Below are 22528 nucleotides of genomic sequence, written 5' to 3' on the forward strand. Positions count from 1 at the left end.
TTTTCAACTCTCGTTTCTCCAAAAGCAAAAAACAGACTTTACTTAAAAACAGGCAATCTTTCCTAGCTTGCAGAGACGAATCCATATACAAAAAAACCTCAAAACCCTGATATGTCTCTATGCCTCCTTTTTCCTTATTCTTGTCCAGTGGATTTGAACGTACTTTTATGAGAGTGCTCTCTAGTGTATAATGTCTACATTTTCACAACCCCAGTAAAAAAATCTAACACATAAATTGGAAGCAGACCAGAATCTATCTGTAAAACACACTATGAAGAGAAGAATGAGAGCACTTACATGGCTGAATGAAAAGGTTTGGATCCTTTTGATGGCTATGTGAACTCATGAACATATTTGTGTCTATTGGGAGCAAGATCAGCAAGCTACACAGGCCATTGCATAAAAGTCAAAGAAATAGAGCTTAGAAAGCATTCCGGTTATGTCCAGGGGGTCCAGAGTTTCTTCCACCACACCCAAATCAGCATAATATAGTGACAACTCTTCAATATACCAACACAAAGATTTAAAACACTACCTAAAGCTATCATCATTACCTTCAGCAATCAAATGAAAGCCTAAATCTACCAAGTCACTAATTCTGTACTTCTGAAATGCCAACAAACTCTTTCAATTATGAATTTTCATGTCAAAGAGTGAATGGATCATTTAATACAGAACTAAGCATAAAGTTGGTCCGGAAAATAATTTAGACAATCAGAGAATTTAGTTCTGAACACAACCATGCTGTTTTGACAACACATGCATTATATAAAGCTCCATGTACAGTAAACAGCAGTTTATCATCACTTTTCTTACCCTGGCTTCTAAAGTCACTTTAGAGACCAGAACTTTGTATCTTGACAAGGATTACATAAAAATCCTACCACTTTGTTGACAGCCTCCATATCACATAGGTTTTCCACTAAAATGCGACATGCTTCTTCTTTACCCCAGTGTGCAGCAGCATGAAGTGGTGTCCAGCCATCATAATCTTTAATATTTACATCGTAGTGAGCCTGTATTAAAAGCCTGAAGAAATTAAAATAAATAGATCTTGACACTGCTGACATGCATAAATAAATTTTCATTAAAATTTTAGAACTGCTCTATGGTAATAACTTTCTTCTCTTTTCTCAAAGATATTTTAGTTGGGCTACTGACAATTGATTAATTTTACTTCTCACAGAAACATCTGCCTTTTCATTGTTTAGCAGGTGTGTATACATATCTTAAGGAAAATTCAAAAAAACAGTGTTTTCCATTTTCTTCTCTATTCACTTCCTCTCCAAAGACCATTGCTTTTACAGTTAGATATTCTCTCTGTACATGCAGTAATAGGCAAAAGGCTTTTTAAGGAAAAGTAGTAAAATGTAAAAAATTGTTAGATACTGTGTTCTTATTAGTAAACTATTAAAAACTCCTTCCATTCTAAAATTAGCTTATTGAAACTTTCACTTCCTGTCGTTAACTTTTTGCAAAAAGTCTAGTGTTTACATGCTTCAACTGTTCTCTGAGAGGGAGCAGAGCTCCTTAAAGAGACAACTGTTCTGCCTTCATTCAACACTCACATTCATCACGGTTCTCAGGGAGCATCACAGTGACAAAGGACACTTAACCTAACAAGTAATATTATGTAAAGAGCTAAGAGCTGTCTGAACCACTGTCCATAATTGTTAAAAATCAATTAAGAACAATCTTTTCAAAAAATTCCGTTTCTAAAGAGCTTACTTATAGTAATATCCTCCAATGAGTCAACCTTCACACATGCTGAGCTGCAGATCTTGCAATCTTGCATCCAATACAGAGCACATATTTTTGATAATTTCAAGTAATCATAAAAATTGACTGCACATAGGTTTTGCCTCTCCTAGGAGCAATATACAGACTGGACCACAAAAACTACAATAACTGAGGGAGCTAAAAAAACACCCAAACAGTTATAGATACAACTCTCTTATAGACACCTGCTACTCTAAAACAAAAATTCCTCTTTTTCAATGGAATAGTTTGTCTTCATCATGTTGAAGCATCAGGGTTTTTTGAAACAGAACTCCCACTCAATAAATTGCTCTGCAGACTTTAAAGGCACCAATACTCACAGTCAAGATGTGTGCTCATTTTCACTCATGCTACAGTTTGTAAGATCTCTTAGCTTTGCTAAAGCAGGCAAATAAATTTACAACCACGTTAAAGCAATGTATTACTAACTATGCTTTACTACAATAAAAGTGGAGCTTTGATGAAAAAGAAATTAAATATGTTACGATATGCATTGATATTACATTATGAAAAGCTGTGAATTAGGGGACATCTGAAGCCTAAAGCTTTCCAGGGAAGATTTCAAGAGTCATGACTTAAAAACATAATCAAAACACAAAGTTAAATTATCTGGTTTTCAAGTGTAAAAATGTTTAGCCTGAATTACAAACTCTACTTTATTTACGGAAATGTATATGGTGTCCTGAAAATATGCACCAACCAGGATGCTAACTGGCATTATAAAAACTTAAGCTTGTTTACATAGCTGCCTTTAGAAACAGGGCAAGTTTTTAATCAACTTTCTTCTTTTACAATAAGTATTTAGGCTCGACAAATATACTGTATTCATATTTTGAATGACTTAGAATAGAAAGCTAACCACATCATGATTTATGAGTGCTTGAAAACATAAAATCAAGCTTTGAGAATAGCTTGTTCTAGAGAGACTGGGATTTTCAAGATACACTCTCTAAAAGTTAGAAGTGCCCAATTCCAAGCAGCATTACATCAAGACAATAAAATATAAAGAAGTTAAACCACACTTACTTTAAGACTTCTGTATAGCCCTTGGCAGCAGCCACATGAAGTGCTGTACCACCCGATTTTGCATGCCTGACATCATTTATATGGCCACTGTTGAGCCACTGTCTTGCATCTCTTAGCATTATTCGTTCTTCTTCTTTTCGAGCTGATTCTATATCAACCCCTAATTCAGACAGAGAGGGGGAGAAAGGAAGAGAAGACACAAAGTATTTTAGTTCAAATACTACAATTCATTTATATAACAAATTTGATGTCACATTTATATGATACGGTAAAAAAATATAAATATGAATAATGTTCAGAGTTGGGTATGAATATTTTTTTGAAGATGAATTCCAAGGTTATAGAAACATCCAATATTGTAAGACAACTTGCATAATGCCTTTTATAACGAAAGGAGGGTCTAGGTGGACAAAGTACTATATAAATAATAATAATAATCAATCTACTAAAACTCTTCTATGTCTACCATCACACTAATAACCACTGAAGTGATGTGTTAAAAAAAAGAGAAAAATTCTGTTTTAATTTTCTAAGCACCAAAAAATAAGTTTGTGTTGAGGTATCTGTATACAGTAAAAAACAGCTGAAGTATGGGAAGAGAAACAATCTTGCTTCTTAAACTAATGACAAGATGGAGCTATACCTTTTATACTGTCTAAAGAATTAATCACAAACCTTATACACAAATAGACAACACTTTGGATATTGCACTTCATAGCTCTACTAAAAAAAAATCCAGAACACTGAAAACTTTTTGCAGTATGTCTCACGAAAAAATTATATGCTGATGGAAAGGGAGAAACACAGTTCACCATCATAATACCTACAAGTATATGCATCAGGTTAAACAAATGGGAATAAATTCTAGACCCTGAATGGGTAATACAAACACATTATTTTCAAGCATTTTTGTAAATACTACTTAAAAACATAGCAGGAAAGAAATCTTGAAAAGAACTGCGCATGAGCATAATTCTATCTGTGATGGCTGAATGGTGACAACTCATAAAGAAAAGCAATTTAGAAACTCTGATCATCAAGAGCACAAACTGTATCCTGGTTGACCTCTATCAGAAAATCGTGGCCTAACCATCAACAAAATGTTTTTATGTATGTGATTTCTCTAATCTTACACATTGGTACGCAGGTACTTGAGAGATATATACTGTAAAACTTTATGCTAAAGACAATCAAAAGATAAAACTTCACTAAGTACCATAAAGTAATTGAAGCAAGTTAAACAGTCAGTGTTCTGAGGACTTGAACGAACTCGTAGATTCATTCAATTAATTGCCCAGCAGAACAATTCTAATCTTGACAATTTAGGTAAAAAAATGAATAGAATTACTTTTTATCAGAAACTGATGAAAAACTATAATCTGGATGTTGACTCTCCAAGATGCAGGAAGACATACAAGGCTGTTGAAGGACTCAGCAGAGGAAAAAGCTGAAAAACTTTCCAAGTATGACAAATATGAAGAGTGAAGACCAAGAACTCTAAATCAATAATACACTGATAGTCACATATTCCTCAGGAAGCTCCTACATACTGATATCTGAACTACTAACTTCATGGGCCTGAGCATCTGCTCACCTTTCTGAATGACACAGCAGTGATCAGCAGATCCTTGGGCAATATTCTAGAATACAGTCATTTACACATCAGTGCTGCCTGCAAAATACTACTATATAAATAAATAGTGTATGTTTGATCATCTCTTACGTCACATTTATGTCCATTCCCTTTTTGCATGCTCAAAGTCCAACTGTGAATCCCCTTATCAGCATGAGTAACCTTCTCCACCTGAAGAATCTGAAAAAATTCCTATCAGTGTAAAACTGTCATTTACATAGCTGTTTGTTCTGAGGCACTTTTGTATAAAGGAAGAACAGAGAAAAAACTCATTAGAGACCCTGATCTTTTGAGCTTCTAATGGGTCACATCTAAGCTTACTTTCCTGACAGGCCTAAGGACCCAGGTTATTATCTCATAATAGCAATGCTTTTGCATTGCTAATACTAATACTCAATATAGACTTTCATTACTGTAACAAACTATTGCATTTCTGAAGCCCAAACAAAATATAATGGTTGCAGAGGAGTAATGGCTGTATCAATACATTATTTTACAAGACCGTAAATTTCAGATCGTATTTCAACAGAAGAAAGTACCAGAATCTTGCCAATCTAAATAAAAGATTCTACATTAATAATTGGCGTGAAAATGGGAATTAAACTTTGTGGCACAGAAAAAAGCTGTGCTCTAAAATAAATACAATTCCCATTATTAACTACAGAAAACGGAATGTAAACAGCCTTTATTATACCTTGTATGGGCCTATCTCTTTCCTTTTGTTGTCCAGACCAGTGGAAAAGAAAATGCACATCATCTGTTTGCAACCCTTTCTCCCGACGGCCCATAGATGGCAATGCGCTGCCTCCCTGCTCAGCCTCAGCCAGAGCACTCGGTCACACCACCAGTACGCTTAACACTTCTGGCAGCCTAACAACTTATTAATAATTCGTTGCTAAATGCTTCTACTTTTTTCTGATCAACAAGTGTTACTCAACAGCCCCAAACAGGTCTGAAAACAGTGTACCATTCAGTGAGAATTTAATGAAAATTCAGCATAAATTTAACTGCTGAATCATTGTTTCAGGACAACTCAGCCATATAAAGGCATGTTTTATAGATACTGCAGGAAAGATCAACCTACTTTTTACTTCATGAAGTGAATGTTTATATACAAATGTAATAGTTCGCATTTTATCCACATAAACAAATCTGAGTTAAGCAATACATCTGGGAGAGTCTTTTTACGTTACCTATAATTAAGAATGAAGAACATGTGTTTCTCCTTGGAACAGGAGGAGTGACCACTCTGGTAGTTACTGAAGAAATAGCTACCCCACTAAACCCCTGGTTCACCTCACATTACCTCTCTCCACTAACTCACCTCCTGAGAATGTTTCCCATAATTCAAAATAACTGCTTAAGCAGTTAAAAATAATTTTAAGAGGACATCTGATGATCAACAGCTAAAAAAGTCACTTCAAACCATTATACGTAACCCCACTCAAGCCCTGAGGAGAGAAAACGCTTAAAAATGGCCATGGCTGGCCAAGACTAAAGCCACATCTCTTTCAAGTCTGCTGGTTTTCAGCAGTGCAAATGAAAACTTTACTGATAAAAAATAACTTCCACAACTCAGTGTTGAAACACTGCAGAGTAGAAACACGACAGGTCACAATGAGAAACTAAACAGTATTTTTGATGAAGCCAAATTATTCTAAGAAATGCAGTGGCCCCCAGATATACATGGGACTGACCAATGCAAAAGATACTAGTCATATGGAGGAGCAACAAGTCCTTGATAAAGGGTTTTTTATAACACACAAAACAGTTTAACCATATAGAGTGCAAACAGAGCAGCTGTTCAGCATTAGTCTGGATAATTTCCATAAAACACCTGATTTTGTTATCTGTGAAGTGTTTGTAACTGGGTCAAAAAACCTTTATACCTTACTTGAGCATGTAATTTACCCACTCACAAATTACAAAACAAAGGTAGGTTTTAAGTTTAAAAAATAATTAAGCCAATAATTCGCCACTGAAGATTAGGGTAGAAAAATATTTTCCTATCAGTGGTATAGCTTCAATTACAGGATACCTATTCTCTTAGTTCACAATTCCTGCACAGTCCATTATGTCAAGTCAAGCTATTTGCTCAGCACGATACAAGAGGACACACGAAAAGGCACCTGGCCCTTGGTGCAATTTAGAGGTGCAGCATGTGGGGATCAGAATGACTAAAGAAAAACAGATACTGGATAATAATACTAGAAATCTTTATTCTTTAACGGCCAACACTCAATACAATAGAACTTGAATAACAAGAAGATTATTTTGGATCAGTGACCATCTCCTCACTAGTCAGATCAGACCTTGGAGCCTGAAAACTAAAATAGGACGAGGAAGCATTGTAGATACTTCATTTTATTAAGCCTGCATTGTATTCTATGATTTATTTTTTGTGCATTTAGTGTCTCTAGAGACTTCCACATTTTCTCCTGTAATAAGACATGTCCTTAAAATACAGCATGATAGCTGCCAAAAATTGGGCATAAGCACAAATTGATGATTAACAGAATGCTGAGTAGCTGAGTAGTCTGTTTTGACATTTCCTATAAAGACATAAGGCCTGCAAAAGCTGCAAAAAAGGAAACATAACAAGTGATTCTTCTTGGATTCCTAACAGGAACAAACATCAAGTATCATCACTTAAATCTAAATTACAATGAACTTGACCAATCTTTCCAAGCAATTTTTTGCTACCAAACAACTCTGACAACTGCGAATTATGAAGGAAGCCAAATTTACAGCATTAACGCTGCAACACAAAAATGAAACTACAGTGAATGTAGGAATAAATACATGTAAGGGTTTCGAGGCAAAAATGTTATGGAAAATGCCTACTTCATTTTCACACTGCATATTTTATCTACACAGAGATAGGCTATTTTGTCACCTAGGCTTGTTTATTTTCAAAATAAATAGGCTGGTCTTCCATTATCCTTAACACTGAGGCAGGGCTGATCATTCCACAGACCCCACTGTTAGTTTGCATTATCAAAATTGTGGCAATGCTTTATTTGATATGAAGGAATATTTCATATGGAAGAAATACAAATTATCTTACTGCTAGAGGGATAATTATATTCAGCTATATGTATAGCCGAACATAAAACTGTCACAATGCCTCACTGTTAACTGCACATTAAGAGAAACAATTAGGTTCCTATTTTAGAGCTAGTAACTTCTCTAGCCACAACACACACAATTACACACTTTTTAAGTGATTCTGATAATGACTAAATAATCCCTTTTAAATGTAACATTAATATACAAATTTATGTAATATCTACATGCAAGCCAGGATGCCATCAAAGGTACATAATTAAAACATTATTGCTGAGACGACTATCTCATGATTTAGTAAGATGCACTGTAAGTTCCCATCCAGACTCATATTCTTTCTATTCCATTCTCATCCTCAATCATGAAATACTTCCTTTGATTTTATCTCTGCATATAAAAGCCCTTAGTTCCTATGTCTTCAAACACAAATTTAGAAGGAGGGATAACGCATAGCTTCTTCCCTGCTTCCATGAAACAAGCAAGCAAATCAACTGCCATAAAAATGCAAGAGGAAGGAAAGTAGGTTGTCCATACCAACTTTAGTATTTTAAAATAACCTTAGAAGCTAATACCTACATTGTGGGAACACATACCTTCTTCTCACATTTATAAAGATAGTACTGTAGACAGTTTACAGTAAGCTTCAATTGTGAAATATGTAAACCTCACTGAAATTTTCAGTGCTGTGGCATTATGCTAATTTTACAACTGGGTTGTTCAAAATAATTTAACTAAACTTCCAAAAGAATAAAAATTAGTGTTGTAATTAGTGATGTTGAATCTCTGCATTATAAAAATGTATGTAAAATTCCATATAATAAAATATTTCTTTTTAAAAAAGCACTAACATAAAAAAGAGAGATTCTGGAGGAGTTAATTCCCCAAAGAATTCCAATTTCATAAAGAGCTACTGCGGTCATTTAGTATCACACATCAGTAAAGCCAAGTATTTCAAGAACAACCTTAAAAAATCTAGGCTGAGGTGCATTCCAGAAGCAACTCTCAAGCAAGACTGACAGTACTGTTAAAAAAGAGAACAACTAATTAAAATAGAGAAATGGTAATACAGACAAAAAATACACACAACTGTCTTAATCTGATGTTCATTGTGTGTTAACTATAAAAAGTGCTAATCAAATTTCTGTTAACACTACCAATTAACTGAATCAAAGCCTTTGCAAATCCACTGTCTACTTCTGTGTATCAGCAGGTATCTCTTATTTCCCTACAGATCTTGTCTTCCAGTTTCTTTTCACCAATTGCTTTGGGCATTAAATGAGTTTAAGCATATAAATTAAAACTGGGCAAAGCCTGAAACAATTACTAGTTTACTGTTAAATTATGTAAATCTGATTTAAGAGATAGACACTTAAACACTCTACATTCTATACTGACCAACTATCTTAAGAAAATAAATATACTTCAACAGCCACAATTTAGCCCAAGTTTTCAAAAATACATTTAGTGTCCATAAATACAACCACCCTTCTGTATTACCTTGTCTATTTACTTCATTCTGAAGCAGCTCTTCCATTGCCTCTTCTTCAGCAATATCTAATGGAGTGTCTCCTTCACTATTTACAGCTCCTACATGTGCTCCTTGACTAATTAAATACCTGTCAATAGACAAAGAAAGAAAGCCTGTAAATAACACAGCAAAGCTGATGCTAAAAAAAAACCACAAACTAATGTATCAGCCACTAAAATATAATATGCAGACACAGAATTAATAGAAACATTGATATTTGATTTAAGTACAAACCCTTGTGACTGCAACCTGTGAATACCCATGTCTCTTCATCCTAATACCCATTGATACAAATAGCCTTCTGGTGCTAGCTTGCCAAAAAGACTCCTGACATGTTCATTCATACCTGAAAGAACTGAAAGAGGAAAATGGCTAGATAATGACCAAAAGTGATGACACGGTGAACAGGGATGGAACCACTAATTCCTGTGACCTCCTCTTATTAAGCCACTTTTCCTGTAAGTCAGTGGCATGTACAATTTGCCAAAATGATGACTCACGATCTCTTCAGCAGCTTCTTAAAGTCAATAAAAACAAAACTACATCTCCTTCTAAGTACTCATAAGGTCAGTTTTGGTGGGGAAGAAGCAAGAGGGAGAAAGAAAACAGTATTTTACACATTTCAATCCCATTATGTTTTCTTATTTATTATGTTACTGTCTCAGGAGCCAAGAACCCCAAATTCTCAATTTCCAATTACATCAAAGGATCAATTCCAACAGTAGGTCACTAAAGTATTATATTATTTAACAGTACGAAACCATAAACCTAAGAAGTTACTGACAAGCTACAGTTAATGAACAATTAAAATTGATCAATAGAGTCTTGCAGCTTCTGACCATAATATTTCCATTTACCTAAAAAATGCAATACTTTGAGCCATGACAGGAGTCAAGACAAACAAAAAGCTGCAAACACACCTCCTGTCTTGCACAGCTTAATTAATATATTCCATATATTTGAGGAAAAAAAATATCAGGACATACTGAAGAATCAATCATCTGTCGTAACAGGTGTACAAAATAGAGTGCTTTCCTACCTTCACTATTACAGAATGACTAATTATGCAGGAGACAATCACAAAATCCAACAATAATACAAATGCTTTATTGCTGCCTTAACTTCTGCCAATTAATTATCATCCTAGACAGCTGGAATCTTTAACCAATAACTCAGAATCAAATACTCTAATATATCTGTATTTTTTAATGTATGACTTAACTAGTACTTGTTATTAAATCCCTGTAATTATATCAAGAAGTGGTAAGAACTAGTAGACCACAAAATGAAAACTAGCTCCCAGAAATGCAACTATTATCTCCTGACATATACATTATCAGTTACTACTAACAGCTTTGATGCTGGTATATCATGTTGGTTTTATACTGTTGTTCTTGAAAGAGTGCTTTAACTCTGACCTCCCACCTTTTAAGAGATTGAACTTCTGCAGGAATGAAAAATTAATACAGAGGAACAGTATTTCTCAACAATACTAGTTGTATTAACAGTGAAACAGCTCCCCAGGTCACAGATCAGGTAATTGCTATGCAGGCATTTGCTAAACAGGCAAGAACAGCACTGCGGAAATGAACTCTTTTACAAAGTCAAAATAAAGTCAACTACTTACAGATATATCTTTATTAAAAAATCCAAGCGAATGTTAAATGTTCTTTCAATGTTTACATTTTAATATAGACAGGAAAAAAAATTTAATGTATTTCCACATAATACCTCTAGCAGAAAATTAAACCACTTCTGTAAGGAAAATACATATCTCATTAAAGCAGTTGTATTTGGTCAACTGGGTCAACAATTTCCAGATACGATAAAAAAAGGAATGCATTAAAATTGTAGGGAATTAATAAAAGGCTAGCATAGCATTTTAAAGAGTTATTATTGCTATAGATGGACAACTTCACAATTAATTGATCCTTTAAAGCAGACTTCAAAATGAAGCTGCTTAAAGATCAAAATCAGATCAGCAATGTTAGGGGATTAGTAGGCTTGAAGAAGTACAGTTATGTGATTTTCCTTTTGCAAGTGCTTACAGGGCTTTGGTTTTCCTGGGTCAGCAAAGCAAGCATAGGTGAACTTGCTCCAAGTTCACAGGATTTAAAGGGATAGAAGAAACACAACAAAGACAAAAGGCAGCACACTCCTTGCCAAAGAAGTGAGAACACACTTCTCCCAGCCTTCCTTCAGCCACTCCAACTAGGCCTCTCTGCTGCTATCCCCCTCAAAAAGTAAGTTATCCCCTTACGAAAACTGTTTAAAGAACATTATTTATGATAAACCAAGTAACTCAAATTCCAACTATTTTAAAGACACCTTTTAATGTGCAAACTTTTTTTACCGGATAGTGAAATCTACATTTGTCCTCTTTTCCATATCATTCAGATTACCTAGTCCTGTAAAAGTGTATTATGCATTTTTAAACATACAGTACAGCTATTTTCAGCAAAGCAATGACAGGGTTCACACGGTACATAAAGTCAACCTGCTACCTACAGAATCAACGGTTTCACTAGAAACTTAGTGCTATCAATGGAAAGGAGAGGAATAATTCTCCATGTGTTGATAACTTGACTCTGCATCGCATACACAAAGAAAACAGATTTGGTAAACAAGACCAAGCAAATCATGCCCTGACTTCGTAGGGCATAACTGATCAGAAGACAGCACCAGAATAATCCCAAGAATGAGAAGATTTTGCTGTTCACATAAGAAAAATAGTTCTCTAATGAACTGTATTTCAAACTAAATGTTAATTAAAACTTATATAGTATGACTTCAAATAAGGGTGTATTTGACATTTCAGTTACCCTGGTACCATATACTAAAACCTTCACATGTTACTATGTATTATTGTGTGTAGGTATGTATACATATATTAAGACTTCCATGTTTTTGGAAAAAAACCCAAACAATGTATACAAACAATTGCTTGCATTTTACCTTTTTAAAGTAGATGGTACCTTCATCTTGAAATTTCATCTTTCTAAAGCAAGCAAACATAATATAACTTCATTTCTTTGATAGATATTTAATCTACACAGCTACATGTATACAGTGAAAATGAAATTGAAGCTGTGTAATAAAAAGTCCAGACCCATGCATTTTGACACCATGTCTATAAAAAGGTGCTTTATGTAAACTTGGAAGCAGTGAAAACGTAAAAACATGTTAGATTTCCACCATCACCTACTAAACTTTCTTGGTATAGCACTTGAATCTGTATCTTTTGAGATTCACTTGTTCAAAAATGGTCAGACAAAAAATTCAGGAAATCCAGTGATAATCTATATATTGGAAGGTGTTAATTCTAAATCTAAATAGACAATGAGGAAACAGTAGTTTGATTCATACCATCCTGTTTTATTGAGTTAAAGCTTTCAAGTGTTAACATTGAAGCTAAAGGTACCCCTTTTAGACTTTTGGAATCTAAATATAGAGACAACTGTAAGTAATCCAGGAATACTTGGAGAGACAAAAGCAGCAAAGGAAAATAAAAGTATTCCTGATACTTTTGTCCTGATATTTCCATGACAAGTATTATGGAGTCTGGATAAGACTGGCAGAAGGAGTTTGCTTTGCAATGCCATTGTTTTATGAAGGCAAATATATTTCTAACTGATTTTTTTTTTTTTTTTAGGAGTATTGCTATATACTCCTCAATAGCTACTGAAAAGTGAAATTAACTACTTTGAAAAAAAAAGTAAACATTAATTTTTCTAGAATTATTATGAAACCCAGATACTCTCCCATCCTTTAGTGAAAAATACATTTTCATACCATGAATAAAGGGCTGGAATCTCACTATATCTGAGACAATAAGAATGAACCCTCTGAGATTACTGTACAAAAGCCAAACAGTCCACACCAAAACCAATCCCAGGAACTGGAAATAAAAAAAAAAATTAACTAGCAACGTGGCCTACATTCTGAATTTACAAAAATCCCAAACCAATAAAAAAACCCTTACAACTGAACTTTGTATGTGTGTAGTACATCTGTTAACAAAATGCATATGTAGACAAAAAGAGAGGAAAACACCTCTCTCTGAAGACACTTTGTATACAAAGTTGAGTCATATCTCGGAATTTAGAACTTAAGAATCTGGAAGATGCTCAAACTTGGATAACAGCATACACTGCAGATAGCATTTTCATATTATTTATCTGAGCACCAGAAAAAGGGGCAAATGTTTACATTCGAACCTTGGCCCAGTTCACAGTATCTGGAAACAAATTTGCAAAGTCATTACAGATATAATTAACTTGAAGTACTGGCTCAACCTGAAGGTCACCAGAAGGATGGCAAGCCCAGGGAAGGGCAGAGAAGTGGCCATTACAAACTGCTTACTGAGCTCATTGTAGACGCACTAGTGCAAACAAGTGGTCCCATCAGACTGCTCAGAAGACTGGACAGAAGTTCCTGACTTCTAAAATGTGATGAGAGGGACCTGATTAAAAAAATGTTACACATAACATTTTAAATAAACATGCTCAGAGTCCCTCCTGGAAAACAAGGCCTAATTGCCAGTGGAGGGCCCAACTAACAGTACAACTGGTCTGCCAAGAACTTTTAACTAATTAGCTAACATTTAAGATTTCAGCTAAACCCAGCTGGTTTAAAAAAAATCCATACATGGTGCAGTTCAAATTAATTCCATGAGAATCTTAACTGAATGATAACAGGATGCCAGAGACTGAAAAAGTATCACTGTATTCATGCAGCTGTGTAAACCCTCATTTGAAGAAACGATGGAAAAAAACAGAAACTGATGATTTTGGAATATGTATTTTATTTTAAATAAAAAGCCTTTCAGAATTGTTTTACTGTTTATTTTTTTAACATATAAAGTATCAATGCACTTGTAAAAGTATATCTTTGAAAAACATTCATATTACTGGTAAGAATACATTTTTAGTAACTCTGTCCAAACAATTAGACCTTCAAAAAACATTTAACAAATAAAAATATACAATTTTAACATAACTATTTCAAAATTTTTTAAAAGTTGAAGTACACCAAAACTGTAACTGATTTTTCTCCGCTTTAAATGTCTGGGAATATTTCTTAAAATATTTTCTAACTATGAAATAGTTCCACTCTAATTTCCTAACAATACTGTTATTAACTCAGGCAACGTAGAAATACTACTTCAAGATTACTTATAATTTCCAAATGTAGTTTTGTTTTGGTCTGCTTTTATCAGTTTGGGGTTTTATTTGGTATTTAACTTTCAGCAAAGATAAACTTAAAGGCCAGATAAGCAAAAGTGTACATACCTGTATGGACAACATATTGAGAGATAGGATTATAGCTTTTATGTGATTCTTGAATTAAAAGGATGCGCTTCTCAAAATAAGATATTGAAGAAAGGCCTTGTCTTTTTATTTTGCTTGAATGTCTTAAAATAATACAAACCTGAAGCAAATCCAGTAGCATTAGAGTAACATTATGCTAAATTCTGTTATGGTACACAGCATAAATGTGCCCTGTGTCAGTGGGCAAGTCCCACAGAAAACATACAGTTGGCTGAACAGGTACGAACAGTGTACAGCCACCTCTCAATCACTGCCTCATGCACCCTCACAATGTTATACTCACTTCTGAACATGTAATTCAAACCCCAGATAAATGTAATGACAAAAAATCACAACTTCACCATTCTGGAAACCTGTGTTGTAATCCCTAGAAGCATTTGGTGGTGAGTGTTAAAATGTGCGCAACATGGGGCAGGCAAGAGCAGGTCTCGCCAAATGCAGAGGAGCCCTGCCTGCCTGGGCAGGGTCCCCTCACACAGCCCCTGCTCTGCACCACCAGGGACTCTCCTCACCCCCCAGAGAGAAAACCAACAGGTAACTTCCCTCAACCTCCACAGCTGAGGTACTACTGCAGTTCTCTACAGTGAATCTATGATTTATAAAAGAAAATGAAGGCTCCTAATACAGCACTGGAACCAAAATTGTAGAAATTCACATGGGCCTAGAATTCTTTCTCCTGCATGATTTTAAGACCAAAGGAGAATAAATCAAATTACTTGAAAAACAAAGTCAAACTCGCAGGGATGTCTTATTCAGGCACTCTGCAAAATGCCATCCCACATTGTCAGTCACTCCTGTGCCTAAACATTCTGCCTCTGAGCATTTAAAACTGAACAGAGACTGTCACAAAAAAGACAGGCTTCTGTGATGGCATTTAAATTTAAACCAAATAATGAAAAACTCAAGGCACTTTTAAGGTTATGATGCTTTGCAAAATCCAGATGATTTTCACTCACATCTTCCTCTTTTGAAGCAAGAGTGCTGCAGCATTTTCTAAAAAGGAACGCTCCCCCCATAAGCAGTATCATCGGCTAGTAGCTATGTAAAACACCAAGTTAAATCAGACCAATTAGGGTTATTTGGCATAACTAGACAATTATTTACTCTGAAATACATGAGTGGTGATTTAAAGACAGCTATTATCAACAAGAGACCTGAGGTAAATTTATGATTTTCTCTTGCAGAATACAAACCCCAAGAATTTCTGATAGCTAGAGATGCTTAAAAAAAAAGAATAACAAAAAATAGGTGAGAAACAAATGGCAAAAAGATTTTAAGCAAATAGAAGGAGACATTTATTTTCAATTTTCATCAGGATAATCCAGACTAAAGCATGTATCTTTTTTTATAAATAATTAATCAGTTTGCAAAGAGTTTTTTATGGCCTTCAATATGCAATAGCTCTTGCAGATAGCATAAAATCCAGCTTCTGATTCTCTCCCGTGAAGCTCTTATGAAAGGCATCTTGGACTGACACACATCTGTGCTTCAAAATTGTCAAATACTCCCAAAGCTATCAAAGTAGTCAAAGAAAAAAAAACCTTCCTATGTAAACACCACTTTCTATCACTTCAAAATATTGTACCTATAGAAAAAATATATTTATTATTAGGAAGCCAACATTCCATAACATACCAACACGCCACTGAATTTTGCTGTTCCAAGCCTCCAATGCTACTTGTGTGCCCAAGGAAGCACACTAAGTAGAATCTCATCTGTCTTCCTTCTTGGTATGCAGGAGCATAAAAGAAATAGTGTAGATAACAGTATCTGATTAGTTTTAGTCCTCTTGTGCTCCAAGAAACCTCTGAAAGAAGCCAGCTCTAGAAATATTTGTACATAGGTGGCCAGCTAAACTTAACAGTGCAAAGATGGCACAGAAAAAATTCCGACTTGCAGCATCTAAAAAGCAACTAAGCCTTCATATTTTGCCTTATCCATATAGAGGGGAAAGACACTTGAGAGGTGGCAGGGCAACAAGTTTAGGTGAAAATAAACAGTGAGTGAAGCAACTAAAGCCAAAAATGTGAATATAGCCATATAGAAAAACATATGGCCTATTTCAAAAGAACAAACCAAAAACCAACCAACCAACCAAAAAAAAACCACTCCAAATGTAGCAGAACCCAAGACAAAATTGAAGTGAAGCCTGGCATTGCCAAGAGGAATACAGGGCAAAAATTTCAGCAGGAATGAAATTAAGCAAAACAAGGAGTATTTTTAAACTGTGTATCAAATGTTATTTTCACGATGCACTTCATGAACGAGCGTTCATTTTGAAGCTTGCAGCATATTGTGCAAAAGTGAAGGCTGAGTATGAAAAATGTCTCGCTGCAAGTGCAGAGGTCATACTGTAACTACAGCTGACAACACTGCTTGAAATGCTTTCCCATAGCAAGTCTCCAAGCATTTGTGGTGATTTACCCAACTGCCATCAAGGTGAACAATTTGGATTGTGTTACAGTGGTTGAGAAGAGGTAACAGCAGCATGGAGGCAGAAGAGGAGGGAGAAGGAAGAGCATGCTGCTTCCCACTTCCCTCAGCTAACAAGAGATGATCCCACCAGCAGCTCACCATTCCTGCTGCCTTATGCCAGAAGCAGCATTGCTGTATTTGGGTATGGTAGCATCAAAAATAATGATTTTACCTGTTGATTTCTATTTCAGCAGAAGTTACGAGTATGGACTTAACAGGCTTGTTTTTCTCCAACAGCCACATGGTTGCATTTACATCAGAAAAATTTAAACTAAGATCAATTCTTTTCCTGTGTTAAACGGATCTTACATACATTACTACATCACGGAACTTATCTTACTTGCAATTATATTATGTAATAATATAGTAAGAAGAACTCTCTGTAAATCAACATTACTATCACAGTGCAGTTTCTAGCATCACTCAGTAGTACTGAACTTAGTCTGACCCCCATTTAGATACCAGCAATCTGCACTTCACAGCAATTGTCAACATGTTCAGTCTGCTTTGAATTTCCTTGAAATCAATCTTCTTCAGAAAGAAAGTCCTACTCTTCATTCAAATTTGATAAGCAGTATCTTGTTTGTAATAAAGAAGTTTCAAATAATTACTTTCTTATACTTTTTTCCTGTCAAATCCACTGCTTATAGAAAACCTTCACATTTCTGCATCTTAAGTGTCTGAATTGTACCCAAATAACTCACTTTCATCAATGCACAGCAGCCCTTATGTGTCTAGAGTCATCATGGCTACAGCTACATGCGTTTTAGAAGACCTCAAACTTCTTTTATCCTGCCTCAGCCAGGGATAAGACTAGAAAAATACACACAGATTATGATAATTCGCACTGAAATGACACAGTTTAGGATAGCCAACAAAAGACATGGCTTTAAGACAGGATAGGTAGGTCATAAATTGTTTTAGTGTCACTAGAAAATCTATTGTATGTGCCAGAATAGGGTCAAACTCACAACAGAGAAAACCACTCAAGTAAAAGCTGAAAGAAAATCAAAACTGAGATGCAGAGAAGTGACAATCTATATCACAACCTTGTTTTCTCCTAGAACACAATCCTCAAAACCAACTTTGTTAAGAGTTAAATTATTTTTGTATCAGATAACTCAATAAATACTATATTCAGTGGTCAAGAGCACTAATAATTCCATAGATTCTCCATACAGAGGATCTATCATCACCTCTGTCATATAGCAATTTTAAGTTAGTTGATGAGGCTCTTACATATGAAGTCCACCATACTCACCAAGCCTTTGCGCAATTCAGAACTTGGTTGCTCATGTATACAATATAACTAGAGCTGTTCTCCCATGTTCTAGTCCTACCTAGAATATAGGAACTTACTTGTGGCAATGGGCAGTTACAAGCTATCAGCCAGGAAGGACCTGAGTGTTTTTTCTTGTGAGTCTATACAAGCTCTCAGGTTTCCATATCTATCACTCTTTCTGTGTGTGTTCTTTTCCATATGTATCACCTTCAACTTCAGAATTAAGATGTATGGCATCTACTCTAAATTGTTCTCAGAATACCATTAAAATCAGTGTTTTGTGAGAAACAAGCAAGATCTCTCCTGTTTCACTTCTCAAAGAATCATGCTTTTTTCAGACATCAGCTCCATTTTCAAATTCCTTTTCAGCCAAATATTAAGAGCACACTGAGCATTACAATGGGCATTGGTCCCTTGACCTTTCATTAGACTGAATGAACTGCTAAACTATATTAAAAGAAAAAAGATATTTCCCATGAAATCGTGTTCTGGAGGAAGATATCTCTGAAGTTAATTTCTATTACATTTACCCTTAGAAGAACAGGAACACTTACTAAATACTAATACACTAACTAAAAATATTTGGAGTCACAAGTAGAGATGCACACAGTAAGCCAGTCTGGAAGAAGGCAGCTACCGAGCACACACTTTGTACATTCTACAGTGACCAGCTCTCCTTGACTCCCTCACTTGAACACACATGTATGAAAACCAGTTAAGTCCTATAGTTTCCTCTAACCCACCAGCCATATTTTACTGTGTATTTCTGCCAGCTGGGTTTTATCCACACATCAGACCACAGCTACATAGTAGAAAAGATTAAACTCTACCACATGATTTCAAAAAAGGGAACTTCACCATCAACCTTAACATTTCATTAGCATTTAATTTTTCTTAGGACATACATATATGCAGCAAAAACATGCTGGAAACAGGACACTGCACAGTACATCTTCATAAAAGAAAATGCCAACTGATACTACCTCACTGATCTTCTCCCCGTCTGTCCACTATTTTATCTAACAGAATTTAACTTTATCCTCGCAGATAACTAATGCAAGTTTGGAGGAGGAGGAACTTTTATGTTGCACAGAGCATCACTTTTTTGACTGGGGGAGAGGAGACTAGGGGACATGTTTTTTTTTTTTCCAATCTGTTTTTCCAGAAAGAAGGCAACAAATGGAAATTAACTGAAATAATCTTCTAAAGCCTGCAGTGGCCTTTTCCCAGCTCTCAAAACAAACACTGCAGCTTTACCAACATCAGCTTGTAAGAGCCAGTCATTCTTCTAGAAGAGATGCTTTTCCTTGGCTGGGAATATATATTTTTTCCTCTGTTTTTGTTTTGTCACATGGCTTGTTATATCCTTCTGAAGTCCTCTTCTCATTTTCTTGAGTGGGTTGTATGATGTTTCATCTTTGCTTTATTTTCCTTTTAATACTACACCTCCAGTTAACATTTCCTAGTATTTAAATAAACATTTTGGATCCTGACAAAAACATCCCTTCACCTTGTAGCATCTCTGTAAGACCAAACCCCATACCAGTTTGCATCATCAGTTTGCATGTGGTTTACCTCAGACCACAAGCTTTACCTTGTTGTTCAAAAATCCAAATATCTGATTATTCTCCAAAGATCCATTTCTGAATGTATCACTAGTAATACCACTTCCTATTCACTTAATTACAACCATAACTTGTAACCAAGCAGAAGGAGATAGGAGCCATCCCTGACATTTTTATTAGTGTGCTTTGCCTAAGTAATGTTTTGCTCCTTAGGATTAAAATGGGTTACAGCAAAACAGTTTAGATTAAACACTCACTAGTAAGTAAGAAACAGCTTCAGATGATCAAGTTATTAAAACTTTCAGAGAAGATGGATTAAAAGAACTGCTTTGAAACATAGTTTCTGGCACCAATACCTTCAGATATCGTGAAAGAACACTGAGTAAGTATCAAGTGGCTCAGGCTCATGAGGTGGGAGGTGAAGCATGGGACTCCACCACTGCTCTACTCAACCAGGCTTCTGATTAGAAGTACAAGATCTGTCTGAAAAGCAACTTAGAATTTTTTTTTACCTGCATATCTATGCCAAGTGCTGCTGTCAAGGCCAGGTCAGCTCAGTGATCCTAAAGAGAATAAAGCCTCCAAAGCCCCTGAAGGCTATTCTTATGCATATAGTTCCCACATTGTTGTGTGACGATTAGATAACTCAAGAGGGAAGGTGGAGGAGGCAAAACCAAGGGAGGAAGTGAGTATCTGCCTGCTTCTGCAATAGTCTCAAATTAGATTACTCTAATCACTGAATTCTCTTGACTACCTGTTGCCAGATTAGCACTGGTCTTGTACCACAGGCAGGAATCACTACCAGGCAGCACCCACAACAGTCTTCCCAAGGCAATTTACAGCTGTAAGAAAACCACTTATCACTAAATATCTAGCTATCCAACTACAGGTTTGCAGGATTGTCTCGAAGTCCTCTGTCTATCAGACAAGGATCACTCAATTAGTCTTAATGGACTGTTACTAAAATAAGGAGATCCTGGGACAATGGTTTGCAAAGGCTTCAGCAAACGAGTTTGGCTGGGTTCACTTTCAGGTGTCTGGGTCTGGGAGAACAGATGGGCGTCAGCAGCAAGCCTGTGGTTACACACAAGCATTTTAAAGTCTGCTTTAAATATTAGGTGAAGGAGGGGATATATAACATAGGAAACTTTGGGTAGAAAGGAAAAGTGGGTGTTTTACAGCAGCAGAGTTGGTCAAACTACTATTCTTTTCCGAAATAAACAGAATGATGAGACTCTGAACTTGAGATGTTTTTCTGTTTCTGACTGTAATCATATGCTTCAGCCTTTAAAACATCTTAAATAGAGAAGGTGTATTTTGGAATTGTGCTGTCTTAGGATTTGTATGGGTATCAAACTACAGGTATCAAACATGCTTCTCAAACATAAAAGCTACCATACAGACTTAGTCCAAGTACCCAGTTAATATCAAGCCCATCTCCAGACATTAAGAAATAAAATTAGAGCAAATAACATGCTTCTTTTCATACAGTACCTTTCCAACTACTTTCATGGACTTTCTCAACCAGATTCCATTTGTATGTATGTATTCGACCTTAAATTTTTTTAATGTATCCACCCTCCATGATTTCTCATCCCTTGAACCTATGAGGAATTTTAGTATCTAGAGCAACATTTGTCAAACTGTTTGTAATACTTCCTGCATGAAGGTATGAAAACGCTATTCTTCCTTCAGCAGACATCTCTCTCACTTTTCAGTGTTTGAGTGTTTTTTTTGGAACAAACTGTAACTGTCATTGACTTTATGTTAGTTTTGAAAAACACTTTCTTACACTTCTTCGAAGATGCATCTTTCATTCTGGGTAAAATGAAAAAACATTCCTATTTAAGCAGGATAACTGTATAGTAGCCTCTGAACAGTTGCAAACAAGGTTCAAAATACATCAAATACACACTCACAACTAGGCAACCTACAAAGCCCACAAGAAAGTAATTTTTAGCACAAACTTTAATTACTGAACAAAAGAGAAATGTCTACTATTTCAGATTTTTCGATATCTGGTGCAATACATATCAGAGAGAAATAAAAAAGTAAGCATTTTAAAATTGTTTCTTAAATGCCACTTTGCACTATTTTGCCCACTCCCATTATTTTTTTGCATTCAAAAAAAGTTGTTTATTCCCTGATACTGAAATAATAAATGAACTTTTCAACTACAGAAGAGATCTATCAGATAAACTAATTTATTATACACAATGAAACAGTCGTGTAAACGTACATTTAAGGGTCCTAACCATTAAATAGTATCTTAAAGAATGAACACAAAATATCTGTTCAAGTCCTCCTGCATTCAAGTTTCTTTTCACATAACTACAATTTTACAAAGCATTTCATGGTGACTTCTTAATTTACACTGACACATTAGTGGGGAAAAAAGCTCATTTGGATAAAGCTTTCTGTGTATGAAAAAAATGGAAAACAGAGAAGAGAACATACTATACAAAATCCACCTGTTATGGAAATTGAATAATTTTGATTTAAAACATATTCATATTACAATTACTTGTAAGGTGATTTACATAATTATAAATTATATGAATAGCACTCCATATAGACAATTCTCAAAATTATCCAAAGAATCTCTAGTAAGCTAAAACACTCTCAGTATTTACAGATGCCAGAAACAACAGAAGCAGTTGCCTTCCATGCCAGAAATTTTACTTTTACAGCACAACTCCCCCTTTGCAAGCAGCTGACACATTGTTACACACTAAACTATGTTCTTTGCTGTATTTCGATTGAAGAGGCCTTCTGTAAGACAAACATTTCTTAAAGTGGAAGATGCATTTTTTTAGAAGAGACAGGAAGCATATTCAAGACAAG

General features: G+C 35.3%; 1 protein-coding gene across 5 annotated transcripts in view; it reads right to left on the minus strand.

Annotated features, from left to right (window-relative positions):
- Positions 1-22528, minus strand: part of PPP1R12A (protein phosphatase 1 regulatory subunit 12A) — a 114447-nt gene that overhangs the window by 41866 nt on the left and 50053 nt on the right. For 4 of the 5 annotated variants that reach the window (XM_021528063.3, XM_021528060.3, XM_077783540.1 and 1 more), the window contains exons 3-5: positions 9002-9120; positions 2806-2965; positions 885-1029 (exon numbers count right to left, since the gene is read on the minus strand). In XM_021528063.3, the coding sequence (XP_021383738.2) occupies positions 885-1029; positions 2806-2965; positions 9002-9120 (424 nt within the window). The remainder of the gene's footprint in view (positions 1-884; positions 1030-2805; positions 2966-9001; positions 9121-22528) is intronic. The other variant, XM_021528061.3, reaches the window with a different exon arrangement.

Source organism: Lonchura striata, chromosome 5 (assembly GCF_046129695.1).
Source record: "Lonchura striata isolate bLonStr1 chromosome 5, bLonStr1.mat, whole genome shotgun sequence".
Lineage (NCBI taxonomy): Eukaryota > Metazoa > Chordata > Aves > Passeriformes > Estrildidae > Lonchura > Lonchura striata.